Raw genomic sequence first — 19,601 nt, 5'->3', positions numbered from 1 at the left:
TGAGAAAATATAACAGCCACTCTTTGTATTTGGCTGGAAAAATGTAGTGACATCTGTTATCCTTCTCTAGATTGTTATCACTGTATTATCTGTTGTATATATTTTCATTGGCTTCTTAGAACCATGCTTATGGTTCTTATTTGTCTATGTATTACTTGCATTGTTCTTTAATATATTCTTGTTGAAAAAAATACTTTGTTGGGGGGAAACATTGTATGTTTTGCATTATTAAGTTAGGTAGCCAGGTTTTCTCTGTCGTCCCCTTCTTCTTTTGCCCTCGATCTCTCCCAGCATTAGGTTCTTCTCCAGGGAGTCCTTCCTTCTCATGAGGTGGCCAAAATATTTGAGTTAAACTTAAATGGACTCCGGGGAATGGTAGAGGACAGGAAGGCCTGGAGGATCATTGTCCATGGGGTCGCGATGGGTCGGACACGACTTCGCACATAACAAACAAACAAAGCCAGGTTTTACATGGACCTTTCGGTTTCTGCTTGTTCAGTGCATTGTCCGTGTTCCCTTTGTTGTTTGTTTGGTTAATGTGCACAGATGGCAGAATGGAAGCAGGTATGTGCCCTATGTGCAGGACTGTCAATAGTATGTATCATGAAGGAATTATGGGGAAAACACACAACTGCATATATTTCTGCAGTGGACAGCCCTGAATCAGATCCCATTAGAATCCACTTGAAAAGATGAAATCTTGTTTTTTGGGGATGCCTTTGCTGAGAGGCAAATGAGGGGGTAAATCGGGACTGCATCTAAAGAAGTAAATTTCAGTGCGGAAATGGACAAAAAAGTTGACCCTTTCAAAATGCAAATCCGAACGATATTGCTAGTGCAGAAACAGTTCCAGAAAAAACCTGTTGCAAGATAGGTCCCAAAGAGACAATAACAGAGAACTATTAGTGGTCACACACAGCTCTCAACTCTAACCAGTTCAACGCATCATCATTGACTTACAATCTCTATTGAATAATGACAGTTTGCTTTCATAAGTACCGGGGGGCAAACCTTTACTTGCTCACAAACAGCCCCCTGCCCCCCAATATCAAATCTTAACCAGTTCTGCAGGGCCTGTAAAACAGAACTGTTCCGCCAGGCCTATGGTGGTGGCCTAGTACAAGCATCAAGATGCTGGCCTCCCCACTTGAAAGGTCACCTCTAAACAATCTCTCCTCAGTTTCTGCAGTCATATAAGCACCTTACAGAGAGGTGACAGCTTGAAGGCTGAATAATAAATAGGGTTGATTTTAATTGTAATTATGAATTTGAGTTTTAAAATCTACTTAACAAATGTGGTATTTTAAAAAATGTCTTATAAGCCTGATCCCTTCCTTGACACTATACCCTATTCATAACAATTCCCATGCAGATGTGGCAAGGTAGGGAACAAAACCATCTATATCCAGGCCCTAGATCTGAAGCTAGAACTGCCTTGCAGACTCATAGGGAGAGTGGAGTTAAAATAATAGCAAGAGTCTTGTTCAGGACTGAGAATAACTGCATACCTTATCTTTGCAGAACATTTTCCTTATCTATTTAGATCCACTGTCCCATGGGACTGAGTCCCTTATGCATAAATGGTAATCACTAGGCAAAGTTACAATCAAACCCCTTAACTAAGTCTAGCTTCCATGGTTACTGATGACCCATGGCTTAAATAGCACTCCAGGTTACCAAGAGCCCCTGGGGAAGGGCAGTGTATACATGTAAAAATGAAATAAATAAACCATTCTTCATCCTTACCCATAATAATACAACATAGTAAATGAGCGACTATTTAATTTATGTATTTATTTATTTTTTCAGCTTTTATACCACCCCTCTTGGACCAACTTTCTCAGAGTGCTGTGCAGCATGAATCTAAAACACTGGTTACAAGAATAAAGTTAGAAAATATATTTACATTAATCCATTAAAGTTAACAATTTAAAAGAAGACAAAAAAAATCAGCACCAATAGATATTAGTCTCTGGATAGTTGGTGGTATAATAATATAAGGAGGCGGTAGAGAGGGAGAAGGGACAGAGGGAGGTCCAATCAACTGTTTAGGTGTACTTTCTGCAGGACTTGACCATAAGCTTAGCGGAAGAGTTCTGTCTTCCAGGTTCTGCAGAATTTAAGAAGTTCTGTCAGGGCCCTAATCTCTCCCAGAACTCATTCCATGAGAAGGAAGGCAGGTCTGAGAAGGCCCTGGCTCTGGTTGAGGCCAAGTGGGACTCTTGGGACCAGGGAATCTTAGCTGGTTAGTGTTGGCTGACCGCAGTGCTCTTTCGGCAACATATTTCCGCCTTTCCCAGGGCCTGAGGGGGTGGGGGGTTCAATTACAGCAGTGGTTCTCAGCCTTGAGGTTCCGACCCCAATTGGGGTCGCCTGGACCCTTCCTTTGCTCTAGCACCGGCCCCGACCATAAACCTGGTGGAAGAGCTCCATTTTATAGGTCCTACAGAAAGCTGAAAGCTCTCCAAGGGCATGCAGTTCCTCTGGGAGCTTATTCCATCAGGTTGGGGCAGGACCAACAAGGCCCTGGCCCTAGTCAAGGCCAGGTGAGCCCTCCTGGGGCCAGGAATTACCAATAAGTTAGTACCTGCTGAACGTAAAGCCCTGCATGGGACATAGGGCAAAAGGCAGTCCCTCAGATATGCAGATCCCAGAGCACAAAGGGCCTTAAAGTACAACACCAAGACCTTGAACCTAATCTGGGCCGCAACTGGAAGCCAATGTAGCTGTCTCAGCACAGGCTGGATATGGGCATTCCAAGATGTTCCTGTAAAGACCCTAACAGCTGCATTCTGTACCAGCTGTAATTTCTGGGTCAGGGTCAAAGCCAGACCTGCATGGAGTGAGTTACAGAGAGACTGTCCCATTGGAAATGGAGTGGATGGGGGCACCCTCTTTTGGAACCCCTTGAAGTGGACCCTCTGGTCCAATTGTTGTGAAATTTGGAGGAGGATCAGGGGAGAGTCTCCCAGAGCTACCCTGACAGTTTGGGAGCTGTAACTGAAACCCCCACTCTCCCTGGCCCTGGGAAAGGCAGAAATAGTGATACTCCCATTAAAGTCAATGGCGCCATAGTAGCTAATGCATTGTAGCTAATGAATATTCACACACACGCCTGATTCCAAAGAGCTGTTTACATGAAGGTCATATCCATCTAAAGCCATGACAAGGGAATAGGGCTGCTGAGCTGTTCCCTGGGGATTTCCTGCTGCAGCCCTTGCAAACTACCTAAGTTGGAGATGCTGGAACTTCAGCTTTCCCCCACTCCTGCCTTCCTTGTCTGCCCCTCCTGGACCTGATGCATTTCAGGTGTGCACACAACAACTGGGCGACAGTAAGGGGCAGAAGGGGGGACTGTGTGGGTCAGAGAACTAGTTGGCAGGAGGAGGGGGCAAAAAACACAGCAGCAGCACCTCCTCACCAAGCGGTCAGTTGAGAAGCCTAGGAAGGGGGGAAATTATGCTGCTCTGGGCCTTCTGTAATTATTCCCAACAGCAGAGGCCAAGGCTGAGAGAGGCCGCTTGCCTGGTTATGCCAAGAGCTGGTGTGGTGTAGTGGTCTGGAGAACTGGATTTGATTCCCCACTCCTCCACATGCAGCTGGCTGGCCTAGGGCTAGTCACAGTCCTGATAGAGCTTTACTTGCAGAGCAGTTCTCCCAGAGTTCTTTCAACCCCACTACCTTACAGGGTGCTTTTGGGAAGAGGAAGGGAAGGCAATTGTAAGCCGCTCTGAGACTCCTTCAGATAGTGAGAAGCAGGGTACAAAAGAACAGCTCTTCTTTTCTTCTTCATCTCTGAAATACTATGTAAGAGTCATGCGGGCACGATCAAAAGAGGATGGGAGCCAGGTTGTCGCTGCCACATGTACATAAAAAGAGAGAGAAACAAATAGACCGAGAAAGACCTAACAGTTGGCAAAGGATAGCAATAGACAATGAGAGGGAGGGAGGGAGGGAGAGAAAGAAGGAGGGAACTTCAGCATTAAAGGGCAGGCTGAAGGATGGGATTAATTCAGGCCCTCAAAATACAGCACCAAGGCCCATTTGTCAGCTTGTCCTTCCCTGTCAGGGAGGACAGAAACTTTATCTGATGGCATCAGATGCATTTCATTAGTACGTTGAGGCAGATGAGAGGGAGTCAGCAAAAGGTGCGAAATCTGTCCACAAGAAGCAGAGTCCTCAGGGCTGTTTTGCTCCCTAACACTAATAAAAAGATGGCTTAGATTGGCAGAGGGGAGCTCCGTCTATTTAAGTTCCACACATAAAATATTCATGGAGCTTTATCACTTAGAGAGGCGGAGGAATTTCCACGGATCCCAGCAGACTCCCGGTGCTCACTTAAGCGGGGGGATTGCAGCCCAAGAAGCAGCAGCTGCAATATGGAAGGGCCCCCCACTCACCAGTTCAGACAAATGCCTCCCTCGGTCCTTAGCTGAGTGGGATTTTTAAAATATACTTACGATCCTTTACCGTTGCTGAAAGGTTACATGTAAGATTTGAGAGGCTTTCTGGCATAACAGCATACACAGACATCTGAAGGAAAATACAGCTGCACAACATGTACACAGCACATGACCAAACAACTTCTTACCACTACTCCTGTTAATTATCCTAGATGTAGCCAGGGGATCCACAGAAACATGGGGTGGGGGGCACTCATACATTGGACACATAATTGCTGATAACTGCTGTCTTGGCTTCCATGTTTTGTACCATACTGAGATAACCCTTATGGCTTTGGTTAAAAATCTTCACCTTAAGATCAGTGCTCTGATTCTATTGTGCTACTTCAGACCAACACGGCTACCCATTTGAATCTATCCTTAAGATCAGTGCATGTAGCTATTACTGTGTGTTCAAGAAAATATACCTATTAGACATGCATTTGTATGACCTTTCTTTAAAAAAGATGGGGGGACCCAGGGCTCAGTGCCAGAACATATACTTGGCATTCAGAAGATCCTAGATTTGATCCCCTGCATCTCCAGTTAAAACAACTAGGAAGTACCTGAAGTGAAACTCAGCCTGAGATTCAGGAGAGCTGCTGACAGTCTGAGCAAACAATGCTGACCCTGATGGATGACCAGCGGTTTGATTCAGTACAAAGCAGCCTCATGAGTCCAATCTTGTCCACTTTCCAATATGGGTGTAAATCCTCATTCTACCACCCTTATTGCCGTGTTTAAAAAATCTTACACCTGGGTGGCTTGCAGGAACAAAATATGTCAAATTTGGGCAGTGGAGACATGTCCTCCCCAAACTGCAAATCTGGGTACAGGGGAAGCAGAACTAAAGTTTACTGGGGTGCATTACTATAAATACATGGGCTGAGGAAAACCATCTTAAGCAGTCAACAGGATCCAATAACCCCACCAAATACAAGAAAACCCACCAAAAAGTCAATCACTTCAAAGTAATTATACTCTACTATAAAGTAACTAGGCAACTATAGTAGTGTGTGTGTGTGTGTGTGTGTGTGTGTGTGTGTGTGTAAGGGAACCAAGTTGTAGAGAAAGGTACCAGTTCCCAAGGTAGGAATCAAATCCTCTAGGCAGCAAACAACCCCAGTGGGGAAATGACATGATCCACATGATGCAATATATGGGGACAGAAAAAAGATGATTGGGAGCTAGATAAAAGGTGTCCTTTGGGGAAAGATGTTTCTGCTAGTTATAAGGCAAGTAGTCATATTCACAAACAAAAGATTCTTTTTCTTTCCAGGTTTGGGAAGAGAGGTATCCATGATGCCACCTGTCTAGTTGAAGAAGAGAAATGTGTTTTTTGGGGTCCTGGGAAAAGAGTCATATGCTAGAGGAAAGTTTTGAACTGATCCATGCATAGTGAGCAATTTTAAGGTAAAGGTATCCCCTGTGCAAGCACCGAGTCATGTCTGACCCTTGGGGTGACGCCCTCTAGCGTTTTCATGGCAGACTCAATACGGGGTGGTTTGCCAGTGCCTTCCCCAGTCATGACCGTTTACCCCCCAGCAAGCTGGGTACTCATTTTACCAACCTCGGAAGGATGGAAGGCTGAGTCAACCTTGAGCCGGCTGCTGGGATTGAACTCCCAGCCTTATGGGCAAAGCTTTCAGACGGCTGCCTTACCACTCTGCGCCACAAGAGGCTCTTGTGAGCAATTTTAGATCAAACTAATTACATGAGACACATGGTATGTAACAGGAGGTTTCTTTTGTGGTTAAAGGTGCACATTCATCACTGAGAGGCCCCCAGAGAGAGCCTTATTCTACTCCATTGAACATGATGGTATTAAGTCTTATCTTTTGTCATGGAAGCTGGGTCTCATGGGTCTCATGACCTAACTTGACACTCAAAGGAGAACAGGGCCCAGCATCAAGTTGGGGGACGGATAGACACAAAGTATAGCAAATCCTGTCACTATCATACTTTTCAAATGTATTTATTTCACTCTTCAGAGATATACAACAATGTACATTATTACATTATTACATTTCTCACCAGAAGCACATATTGTTCATGTTCACTGAATCCACGCTTGATCGTGGAGTGGGCCAAGCAAATCTCAGTGATTCCAAGAATTAGCCCATATCCCAGTGAAAAATCTTAGACCCATCCATCATCTGCTGTGTCAAAAGGCAGGCATGGCTATATATGCCAAGCAGAGCTCTGCAAATCTTTCTGGGGTGTGACTGCAAGATGTCAGCTCTCCCGTGGTAGACGCAACTCACTTGCTCCGTACCATGCTGAAAAGTGCTAACTTGCATAATATAACATTTGAGGTACCAAATGACAGAAAGCACAACACAATCCTGCACAAAGTCAGCTGAAATAGCCATGTGCAAAAGGGTCACATTTCACAGAAAGCTCTTCTGTGAAAGGGCATTACATTATTTTCCCTGTGGATGTTTTAACTAGTGGCCTGCTTCAAAATGCCTGTTTTCCATAATTGCTATTTTGCAATTCCTCCCCAAAAACCTAAGATGGCTTCTCAGTTCATTGCAGGAATAATTTTCTGTGCCCAACTGTCCTCCCTTTTGTTTATTTTAGTGCCTGAAGCTTTTGGCATAGATGAAGGTTGGTGCTGCAGAAATACGAGAAAGGAAGTGACAGCTTCTGTTTCACAACAGGAAGGAGGAGGGGCAGGCCTAAGAAAGCCCCATCTGCCTTGGAGGGACTGTCAGGGGAGCCAATGGGAAATCTGTGTCCTCACCTTCCCCTGAACACTTGTCTTTGGGGGGACTGTACAGAGGGGAAGGCAATGCTTCCCTGGCATCATTCTTCTTTTAAGGGGAAGGAGAGGTGTGTGCCACAAGACACTGGAACTGGGAGGTACAGTTTGGCTTCTGCCCTTCACCTCTCAGAAGCTGAAACAAAAAAGTATTCCACAGAATAATGAGTGAAGAATTGAGGCAAAGGAGCCGGTGGAGGGCAACAGCTGAGTGCAGAGGCTGGGAAGTCTCCAGATCGAACCTCACCCCAGCCATGAGCTCTGAAATAACTTGAGGCAAAGCAAGCCATAAAAATAGGAACTCTTTAATGATACCAACCAACACTCTGAACACAGCCAGTGAATGAGCAGGGAAACGACTGCTCCTTATATAACCCTGTTTCCCAGTTTGGTGTAGTGGTTAGTTTGGTGTAGTGGTTAGGAGCGCGGACTTCTAATCTGGCATGCCAGGTTCAATTCTGTGCTCCCCCACATGCAGCCAGCTGGGTGGCCTTGGGCTCGCCACGGCACTGATAAAACTGTTCTGACCGGGCAGGGATATCAGCGCTCTCTCAGCCTCACCCACCCCACAGGGTGTCTGTTGTGGGGAGAGGAATGGGAAGGCGACTGTAAGCCGCTTTGAGCCTCCTTCGGGTAGGGAAAAGCGGCATATAAGAACCAACTCTTCTTCTTCTTCTTCCCACCTAAAACCTTCCTGCACACAGGAAACACAAGCACACAAAATTAACCCTTTTGTTGCTCAATACATTACACCCCTCCCCCCTTGTTCGACATAAACTTTGAGGTGCCCGGGGCGAGTTCGCTCCTTAGGAGAATGCCTCACTTGTGCCTCTGGCAATGAACGTACTGCCAATGGTGGCTCAGTCACTTCCAGGTTTGTGTCTGTACCCCTAGTCTCCCTCCATTGTGGCTCAGGCTTAACATCAACCCCCCCCCCCTCCCAGTGTTTGTACGGGGATCCTCTGGGTTCCCATCTTTCTCCTGCAGTTGCCCAGGGGGCCTATCCTCAGATTTGGGCTTGGGCCAGTGTGACATGGTGGCACATCTGATCTACATGCCACCTGACAACTGTCCTGGCTGGCCAGCTGACCTGGTAAGAAACTGGGCCGGTTGCCTTGACAACCTGTGCTGGGCACTACACTGGACCAGCCCTGTAATTTTGCATATACACATGCTCTGCCGGTGCAAATATCTGCAGCCACCCGCCTCACAGTGTCAGCCCTCCAACCACCAAGCCTGGATACAGGCAACCCAATAAGGTTGTTAGCCACTGATACAGCAAGAGTTCAGCCAGACTCTGGCCTGTTGCCACACACAGTGTCACATGTTGTGCCAAAAGGAAGCTTGCCAAAGGACAGTTCCAGTCCCCAAGCACTATGCACTGCAACACTTCCTTCATTGTTCACACCATCCACTCCACCAGGCCGTTCATGGCCGGGTAGAATAGAGGGGAGATTACCTGTCAGATAAGTCCGTCATTCAAGAATGTCTAGAATTTCACAGAAGTGAATTGCATGCCATTGTCTGAGACCAGCACATCCAGCAGTCTGTGAGTCGCAAACAGTTGGCACAGCTCTCAGGTGACAGAAGCAGACGTCATAGACTGGAAAGGGGGGACATCGAGCCATTTGATGAAAGCGTCCACAACAATAAAAAATGTCTGCCCCTGGAACGGTCCTGCAAAACCAATGTGGAGCTGTGACCAGAGGGCTCCGGCCTGTTCCCAGAAGTGAATGGGAGTGCCCGGTGGTGATGGCCACATTTCTTGGCAGGCCAAGCAGTACACCACCCAAGCCTCTACTTCAGCATCCAGCCCCAGCCACCAAACATAACTGCATGCCAGGACCTTTATTCTAACCATTCCCAGGTGACCCACGTGCAAAATGCTCAACAGTTGGGACCAAAGGAACTTCGGTACAAACACCTGAGACAAGCCTTTCCGTTATGCTCTGAAAGAGTTCAGAGGCAACACTGACCCTGAATTGGAGGTGGTGGACCTTAAAGGTGCCCTGGTGTGTCACAATCGTGTGCGTTTCCACAGCCTCAGCACCCAGGACCAGTTGCTGGTATGCCTGTGCCAGGTCCAGCTTAGCAAATACCTTGCCTCCCCCCCCCCCCCCCGCAAGGGATGCCAGCAAGTGACTTATTACCAGGACTGGGAATGCACAGGGGGGCAGTGCTTTGTTTATGCAGCACTTATATTTGGCACAAAAGTGCACGTCACCAATTGCCTTCAAAGGCATAATTATAGGAGTCTCCTAGCAAGCATGCAGCAGTGGTTCTGACACTTCCTGGGCTACGAGGTGGTCTAACTCCACATCTATTTTGGGATTGAGAGCAAAGGGCACCCAGTATGTCTTCAACCTCATTGGCGGGACAGCAAGATCCAGTTTGAGTGTTATCAGAGGGCCATACCACAGTACTGATAAAGTTCTGGAAGATCACCCAAGTTAGTCCTTTCCCCTGAAAGTCCAGAGCCCTATAAATAGCCAGTGAATTACCTAACAAAAGAATCAACTTCTCCAGATACTATGTGTAACAGAGACATATGTCTGACTGTGTTAAATAGTTCTTTTTAAAGTGTCTCTTTGTGTGTAACTGAGGCAGAAAAGGAAGTTTCCTGAGAGTAATCACCATTAAATGACATTGGGTTTATCTTTGGATGGCCCCCTTAATGTACCATAGTCCAGAAGGGGAGGTTTTAAATTTTGGAACTGATGAGGTAAACTGAAGCTCTGACCTAGGCTTTCTTAACCTCTGTTTCGTGAAACGCTGGGTTTTCTTGACAGCCCTGGGTTTCCCAAAAGGATGGGAGTTCATTTTTAAAAAATTATCCTTTAAATTAAACATTTATTTATTATTTTGATTTATATCCCACCACTCTCTGAAGACTTGTGGTAGGTCACATGAAAACAATTTAAAACCCCATTAAAATCAAACATAAATCCCCAGTACCATTAAAACCCATAAAATGATGACATAATCCCCAATCCTTCCCCAGTCAACCATCACAGGTAGAGGATCGCAGAGTGGAATAGCGTTGATGAGATTTATTGGGTGATATGACTACATATGGTCAAATTGATCTGCTCCCCCTCCCAAAATGGCAAATGGTGGGCCTGGAGGGGGTGAGAAGGGACAGGACCACGAGTGGGTGTGTCCACAGCTATGCTCCCCAGCCATATTCTGCATGATCACACCATTTCTGGGGCTTCTCAAAGCCTGAAGAATGTTTCAGGGGTTTTTCAATGGTAAAAAAATTTGAGAAAGTCTGCTCTGACCAGAGAGAAGCATTCAGCCCTGGATATCAGCTTGCCAAGGAAACTTACCAGCCCACAATAAAAATGACAACACTGGTTGAACCTACACAGAAACTTAACCCAACCTTCTGCCTCCCCCTTGGCAACTTTTCCAAATTAGTCCTGGGATATCACAAGGTGATTGATGAATTTGGCATCGCACTGAGAGTCCAGCTGGAAGGAACAGCTATCAGTCGTGATGAATAAGGACAGCCATAAATTTTAAACCGACAGTTAGCTTCATCCCAATGAAGTGCTCTATAAAGTCACTGAGGAAACCTCCCACTTCTCTGGCTTTGCCGTGTCTCTTTGGCCTGTTGGGACCAGGGCAAGAACTGTGTGTGACCTGCTTTAGTTCAAACCGTAAGTCTCTGACAGATTGAGGGGGGAAATCACAGGCCCGGAAAGATCAGTGGGCCTTTACAGTCAGGACAGACTCAAGGGAGGAATTTTGCTCCGATCACTGTCAGAATTATCTCCGTGAACAGACTTGGTTGGTCTTAGCCGTTTAAGATACAATCAGGGTTTTTGATGTAATCTTGCCTGTAAGTGTTATTCACTAAGGGAAGTTCCACACAAAGGCATGAAAAGATGCTTCTGCTATGGAAGCAGTAGTTAGCAGGGCAGAGGCAGAGTGGAACAGCCTCTACATGGCCCTGTCCCCACCCCTTCCGCTTGTGATTTTCACATAGGTGCAGAAGCACCAAGGTGGCAGTGATCGTGGTCACAAACCCAACCGGGTAACTGTCCTATTCCCATTTGCAGCAGAGCCACACAAAACCTCCTCCGCATATTAAAAGGACACTTTGAAGGCAGACCTTAGCTGTACCCCCTTCCTTAGATTGCTTGTGGGTACAGCTTCTGCATGGAGCATCTGGAGTGGATCCTGCCCCTATCCTACCATTCTACTGAGCAAAGTTTTATGTAGGGGCTCCCAAGATGGGTGGGATGCCCACCGTTGGGGCAGTGGAAGGATCTGGGAGGGCAGTGAGGAATCTGGGGGCAGCAGAAGGCAGCAGGCATGGCTACATTTTCCGAGCAAGAGATGTTTCAAGGTGGCTTGCCATTGCCTGCCTCTGGGTAGCAGTGACCCTGGACTTGTTTGGTGGTCTCCCATCCCACTGTTGTTCAGGGCCAGCCCTGCTTAGTTTCCTGGATGAGATCATATTCCTGCTAAGCTCCTTCCCTCCTCAGACTCTGTCCTTCCCAGTACCATCACAGATCTCCAGGAACTTCTTAACTGAGCTGGTTCTACACTTACTTTTTCTCCCTCCATTGTTGATCCAGCTGAATTCAAATTGATCTCAACCTGGGTCTTTCACTTTCTTTTCCCCCGAATTGAAACAGATGTTGCCTTCTACACCTAATTGTCTAGCTGCTCTCTCCTTCCTGCTTGATTGGGGAAGCAAAGAGGGGGGAGGGGAGCAGTGGTCACGAGGCCCCAGCTGGCACTGAAGGAGCACAAGGCTGGAGAGGGTTTTATTTCCTGCTGTTTGTCTTCTGACATTATAGCCAAAGCAAGCAGGAGGGTGGGTGGGAGGATGGAGCACGAGGTGGCTTATTTTTCTTTTCCTGAATGAATGGGGGGGGGGGCGGAGACGAGGTGGGAGGAAGATAATTCAAAATGCAAATCTTGGCACATAGAAGTGTGGGCTTTCAGACAAGACCACAGTCACTTAAAAAATGAGGGCAAAAATAAATTTTGCAAGGGAATGGCAACTGGGAACCAGCACCCTGACCAATCAGTGACAGACTACCGTGCTACGTCAGTGTTGGTGTTGGAAGCACAGATGAGGGGGAAGAAGTTAATCAAGCAAAACACAGAGATCTACACTGGGGCTTTTGGAGTGGTTTTCTCAAATGTAGTGAGTTATATCCACTCCTAGATATCGTGGGGGGAAAGCAGTTTCACCAAGGATCAATCATAGATGTCGCAGAGAGAAATTTTAAAGTGCTAAGTATCAAAATGGAAACTGAATAACATGTAGATTACTTTTTTTAATTTGGGGTCACTGGGGATAAAAAGCCAAGTGCAGATTCAGTCCCAGAGTTGGTAACTCTTCCCCATCTTTGGGAGGCTGGAAAAGCCTTCTCCCATTTGCTTTTGTCCATGGGATTCACCACTGCTTGCTTTTCTCAAGTGCTCTCACTTTCTTTCCCTCTTTCTTTCCCTGTCTGTCTTTCTCCCCACTGAGGATCCAAAGTGGCTTTGTACAAATGACTTTTACAAGGAACTTATGTAATTTTTTTTCCAGAGTAAAATATGGCCATTGCATTACAACCCCAAAAGAAGTGTAGGGAATATAGTGTGCTTTGAATTTGCAGTAGACCTAACACCAGGAAAGAGCTGTATGTTTGTATTGGGGGGGGCACTAGGGATGTGGCCTGGGAGCCAAGGGGTGGCAGCCCGAAAAAGTTTGGGGACCACTGGTTTAATGCTTTCCTCCAGCCTAAGGAGGAAGGGCAATTTAGAATGGAAAACCACCCTTAGAAAGGCTGAATCTGCCCATAGCCACCTCTGCCTTTTCTCCTTTAAGTCATAACAGAACAGATTTTTCCTTTGCTCTATTTTAATAGGGAAAGGCACAAGAGCCCCATGAGTCCTTCTTGGAATTTTATGGAGGCCCTCCCAAATGTGGACTGGCTGGGGTTATCCTTGGTTATTACTTGGATGGGAGATCACCAAGGAGGCCCAAGGTCACTGTCAAGAGACTGTTTTCAAATGTGTTTCCCATGACCTGTATGATATGTTTGCTAGCTGTTTTATACCTATCCAGTGTTATGTTGCATCCATCTTTACCTGTTTTAGACAAAGAACAGGGGCAGCTGGGAAATGTGAGCTATGTTATTTTAACTTTGTAACCCGGGGAGGCTGGCAGTAAATTTCCAAGAGTCTCCTTGGTGCCTCCTGTTATTGCCTAACCTTGGGCAGCAGAGGCAGTAGTCCTGGTATGTTTTTATTCCTGTAGCTGGTGCTAGTTTGCAGCATGTGAATCTTGCAACATGCACATGGAGTTTGGCACCAAAGGTACTGGGGGGGGGGGGAGCTGGGAGTAGCCTTATAGTTAGGCAAAGAGTTTTCATGTACCTATTTTGTTAACCTTTCAATAAAGAGATTTCTTTAACTAAGAGTCTGCTTATGGGGAACTTGCCTGGAAAGTGACAGTTACACTGTAACGGCGGGCAATGGCAAACCACCTTTGAACATCTTTTGCCTTGAAAACCTCAGGAGGTCACCAAAAGTCTACTGCAACTTGTTGGCAATCCCCCTCCCCAAAAAAGGGTGCTAGCAGAGACACATTCATCACACAAGATATAATTCTTTCATGTTGTACACTAATCCAGGCACAGAATTACAGACTAGTTGCTCTAGACCAACTCTCATGAATGAAAGGATCCTCAAGACGTTCTTTGGAAATAATCTCAGGATTAGGAGATGCTATAATTTCATTGGACCTCTTGTTCTATTGGCCAACTTTGAGAAGTGTGAGCCACCACTGAAGAAGGGAAAAATATTTTACAAAAGAAGGGATTCCAGAGGGATAATAACCTCCTTAATTTAATTTATATCTCTGGAAAGTGATTAAACCAAATAATGAAATAATTCATTTCTAAATATCTAGACCTATATAGGGTGATTGCAAATGTTTGGCATGAATGTGTTAAGAGCAAATCAAGCCAAGGTGAGTTTCCTTCACTGATGGGATAAGCTCATGTAGTAGATAAGGGGAATGTAATGAATATCATATATCTTGACAGCTCTGCCTCTTCAAAGCCCTGCTATCGTTGTCCTGGCAGGGGAATAGCTTGTAACTATGCATCTGATCCTATCTTTTGCTGCCAGTCCTTCTTGATACCCTTTCTCTTTAATATTTCTATCTACATGACTTGTACTGCCAATTTTCAGAGCCAGCTGCAAAATATTCTTTTCAAACTCTTCATTTTTACATCTGCTAATCTTGGCCTTTCTTTTCTTTCTTTCTTTAACCAATATCTCACAATAGGCCCAATCTTTGATTCCTCAGCCAGGTTTTCTACATATTTGACTATCAGGACAAAATCACTGAATCACAATCCATTTCCTGTGTTTGGATCTGCTTCACTGATTTTTATTGACAGAGCCTGTGTTTTGTTGAATTGGGATTCTTCCTGTAAAAATGCTCATGTATTCATCTGCACTTTCCTGCCCTCACTGTCTATGACTTCACTTGCTCTCAGTAATGTCATCACACAAGCAAATCTGATTGCCTACATAAGCACTGTGATGTCATCTCATTTGCTGTGTAATCCCTGATTCAGTAGAATTTCCCAAGTGACTAATTCAAGAAGGAGAAAGAGAAAGGCAATCAGCAAAAATCAAACCAAACAGTAGCCATCAGGGGAAATAATAACACTACATAGGATAAAATAGGGATTGTTTGCAATATGTTGAAGAAAAGCTTTCTCAATCCTAATAACAACAGCAATTTTCAATTTAAAAATAGAAACTGAAGAGTATCTGGCACAAACTTAATTGTGCATAAGTACGCCGTATGTGAATTAAAACATCTCCATTATCACTAGTACACATGAGCTGGAACTTCTGGGAAAATACGTCAACAGCCTCCTTGCTAAAACTCAGCATCCAACATGCATTACCATTTCCACATCTCTTCAGTCCAGTTGGCCATACCTAGAAAAGCGGAGGGTGAGACAGTCCCATTGCTTCTTGCCACCATAACACTGATGCCGGTTTCTACAAAGGGCACAGAGAAATCCACAATTTGTGAGCGCTCCTCATTGATGGTGAGGGACCCAATGGCCATGTCTGCTCGCTTGTAGTATACCTGAGGAAAGAGAGAGAGAAGTGAATATGAAAGGATGTAAGTGAATTCTCTCTCTCTCTCTCTCACTCACACACACACACACCAAACACAACAAACTTAACTCTGTGCAGCTGAGAAGACCAACTCAGGTTCTTCCCTGTCCCATTCTGCATTGCTTAGCAAATGGAAGAGATTGAGGCACTAAACACCCCCCATATTTAAACAATCGTCTTTGTACACAGAAAGCCCAGCTGCCTCCCTGTCATACTAGCTTTCTATGGGTATGGCTGCTCAGGTTGGTTCCCAGCCGCATCTGCCCATTGTTAGCTGGCTGCATCTTCATGGCACGGCCTCAACCAAATGCCTGGTGGAAGAGCTCTGTCTTGCAGGCCTTGCAGAACTGTGATAGCTCCATCAGGACCCTCAGCTCTTTTGGGAGCTCATTCAACCTGGTTGGGGCCAGGACTGAGAAGGCCTTGGCCCTGGTTGAGGCCTGGGAACAACCAACAGATTCAAACCTGCAGAGCAAAGAGTTCTGTGGGGAGCATAAGGAGACAAGCAGTCCCTCAGATAAGCAGGCCCCAGGCTGCAGATGGCCTTAAAGGTAGGAATCAAGACCTTAAACCTGATTCGGAAGCTAATCGGTAACCAATGCAGCTGCCTCAGCACAGGCTGGATATGGGCCATCTAGAATGACCTTGTGAGGACCGTAGCAGCCACAATTTGAACCATTTCCGGGTCGGAGATAAGGGAAGGCCCATGTAGAGTGAGTTACAGAAGTCTAATCTGGAAGTGACTGTTGTGCAGATCACAGTGGCCAACTGGTCTGGGGACATGTAGACTAGTAGCCTCATTTAGTGCAGATGGTAAAATGCCACTTGGGCTACTCTTGTGGCCTGAGCATCAATAGATAGAGATGCATGAAAGATCACCCCCAAATTTCTGGCAGTATGTACAGCCATAAGATGCACCCCATCTAGGGTGGGTAAATGTGCTTCGTGATCCTGCCCCCTTCTACCCAGCCACAGGATTTCCATCTTAGAGAGGTTGAGTTTCAGGTGACTCTGCCTGAGCCATCCAGAAACTGCTTCCAAACATCTGGTGAAGGTTTCAGGGGAGAGCTCTATCTCCATCAGGAGATAGAGCTGGGTGTCATCCGCATACTGGTGACGCCCCGGCCCAAAGTTCCAGACCAGCTGTGCCAGAGGGCCCATGTAGACGTTAAATAATGTAGGGGAGAGTATCGCCCCCTGTGGCACCCCACAGGGAAGCACAAAGGGGTGTGATAACTCCTCCTCCACTGCCAGCCTCTGTGTCTGGTTCTGGAGGAAGGAGACTAGCCACTAAGTCTATCCTTCTAATCCCTGTTCTGGTGATGCAGTGAGCTAACAACTCGCTATCGACCACATCAAATGCAGCCAACAGATCTAAAAGCATGAGGATAGCTGAACTACCCCGATCCAACTAGTGCCGGAGATCATCCATCCATGATCTTTATTGATATATATATATAAAGAAAAGAAGAACAGTTAATTACAGTAAATCCCTGGCCCTTAACCCCCCTCCCCCCAGTCCCTGAATCTTCTTGCATCCTCATCCAGCCAAATATTACAACTAGAAGCTCCATTACTCTTGAAAACCTTCCAACAGCCTTTTATTGACAATAGATGTACGTTTTGCCATCTTCGAGACATCAGCTATTTTGTCTAGCCATAACCCAATGGTGACTATTTCCTGGGATTTCCAGTTCTAGTATATCTTACCCTATTCTCCTTCCTCACATTAAATTCACAACTCCAACAATATTCATACACTGGGAGTGTGGGGATTAGAATTAAATTTTAGCTAGAAGGTTTGCTTGATAATTTCCCCCCAAATTTGTTTCTGTTGCTGCTTCTGGACTGCCTAAATTTCCTCATTTGCTAGACATTTTCATAGGCAGACAACCTTGTGCAGAAATAAAACCTGTTTCTGAAAATAGTTTAGATATGAATATGAGAGTTGTAATGTATACAAACAGCCTTTGGGGGTGAGTTTCTGCTTTGCATGTTGTTGAGATTTGTCTCCAGCTGAGCCGAATAGCAGCTATGGAGCTGGAACCGGAAGTGTATCAGTGCTTTCCAGCAAGGCTCCCAAGCAAAATAGCCATCTGGACTGGTCATCCAGGCAGTGGAGAAATCTCTTGCATTCCCCTCCTGATTTATTTGCACAAGGGGATTTATGGGCAGGAGGCATGTTGGCTTCAAGAAGGCGAGCAACTGTTTGTTGGGGAGTCTTCCAGGGATAGATATACTCTGAGTCAGGAGAAACCATCAAAGGGAGCAGAGATACACCTGCAGATGACATACTGAGAGACTGCTAGCTAGAAAAGAAGATAACCAACATGATATTGATCTGAACAATACATTGGAACCAACAGGTCCCCTTGGTGCTGATTCTCTGAACTTAGGCAGACCATGAGAGGGAAAGCAGGAAGGGACAAACCAATGCTTGGGTCTTGTGGCCCTTTCTTATATGCCCAGGGTAATGCTGATGGCCACTTTGGGTTCAGGAAATAATTTCCCTCCAGACGTGATTGGTGCATGAATCCTCTGAACATAGAGCAGGGTTTACTGGAATTGGGGGCAGGAGGTAGCTGTGAAGTTCCTGCATTGCACAGTGGGCTAGATTAGATGACTTTGGGAGACTTTTCCAGCTCTCTCTTTCTATGCTTCTAAATCATGTATGCCTAGTTACTTATTTAGAAAGTGTCACCCCTGCAGGGATTTGCTGGAGGTGGCTTACAAAATAAAAATAATAAAAACAAAACATTAAAAGATAATTGAAATCCTGGAATGGTGTGTGTGTGTGTGGGGGGGGGGGGGGAACCAGCCCAGCATGAAAACATACATCATAAAAAAACACAGACACCTTAAAATATATATTTGCAGACTAAAATAGTGTTAAAAAGTCAAACCCTTAATTAGAGTTCAGCAGTGGAATAGGCTGCCTAAGGAGGTGGTGAGCTCCCCCTCACTGGCAGTCTTCAAGCAAAGGTTGGATACACACTTTTCTTGGATGCTTTAGGATGCTAGAGCTAATCCTGCGTTGAGCAGGGGGTTGGACTAGATGGCCTGTATGGCCCCTTCCAACTCGATGATTCTATGATTCTATGAGTAAACAGAAATGTTTGCCCTGGCATATATAGGAGACCAACCAGATGAGCCTCAATGAGAAAGACATTTCACAAGGGAAATACCACTACAGGAAGAAAAGCCCTGTCTCTGGTTGTCACCTGCCTCATCTCTGAAAGCTGGGTGACAGAGAGCAAAGCTTCTGAGGCAGCCACATTTCAGACCAGGACCATGACATGCAAAGAAAGTATCTTAGGCTTCCCCATTGCATTTTTTTCTCAATCTCAGATAGCTCCAGAGAATGGCTATTTGCCCCAAAGGGACAATTGCAGGTACTGATGGTTACCTACACATTGTTTTTCCCCAACAGACCAAGCAGCAACTCTCAGGGACATTTCAAATCAAGATAACAATGGAGAGATGCTAACCACATAGGTTGTCTCCTAATTAGTTGGGGGAAATAACCTTAAAGCAGCCTTTCTCAACTGTTTTACCATTGAAAACCCCCTGAAACATTCTTCAATCTTCAAGAAATCCCAGAAGTGGCATGATCATGCAGAATATGGTTGGGTAAACATCCACCTGGGGCCCTTCCCCTTCAGACCCATCATTGGCCATTTTGGGAGGGGGGCAGGTCAACATAAATATATATGGCCATATCACCCAATAGATGTTTAAGAAATTTTAAAAATATATACAACTAATTAATTTCCACCAATTCAGGAAACCACAAAGTTTCATGAAATTCTAGTTGAGAAAGCCTGGTTTAAAGGAAACAAAATGAGAGGGGGTAACTGGGATCCTCCACCTATTTATATGACTGTTCTCTGAGGATAACTTTTTAAATTAATCAGACTAGGTTCACCAGAAATGTAGCCTTGATTTAGTCTCTGGCACCTGCACTTAAAAGCTTGCAGGTAGAAGTATTGGAAATGACCCCTTCATAGTTATTAACTACAAGGCAGAGCCTAGAGTTCTCCTGGAATTACAATATATCTCCAGATTATATATACACCAGTTCCCCTGGATAAAATGCCAGCTTCCAAGGGTAGATTTACCATTATATTCTCTTTGGTGTACTGTACAGTCCTGCTGGAGAAGCAGAAGTCCTAGAGTAGATACAAAGAGTGGATGTCATGGATCTATGATACCATAGACAGAAGGAGAAACTGATTGTC

At 45.5% G+C, this 19,601-nt stretch overlaps 1 protein-coding gene across 2 annotated transcripts in view; it reads right to left on the bottom strand.

The window, feature by feature from the left end:
• Window positions 1-19,601, bottom strand: part of GRIN2C (glutamate ionotropic receptor NMDA type subunit 2C) — a 106,181-nt gene that overhangs the window by 22,424 nt on the left and 64,156 nt on the right. For both annotated transcript variants that reach the window (XM_077327888.1, XM_077327889.1), the window contains exon 7: window positions 15,178-15,331. In XM_077327888.1, the coding sequence (XP_077184003.1) occupies window positions 15,178-15,331 (154 nt within the window). The remainder of the gene's footprint in view (window positions 1-15,177; window positions 15,332-19,601) is intronic.

The sequence above is a fragment of the Paroedura picta genome, chromosome 3 (assembly GCF_049243985.1).
Source record: "Paroedura picta isolate Pp20150507F chromosome 3, Ppicta_v3.0, whole genome shotgun sequence".
In the NCBI taxonomy this organism is placed as follows: Eukaryota; Metazoa; Chordata; class Lepidosauria; order Squamata; family Gekkonidae; genus Paroedura; species Paroedura picta.
Note: the sequence above shows the minus strand (reverse complement) of the source record. Positions and strands in the feature narration are given on the sequence as shown.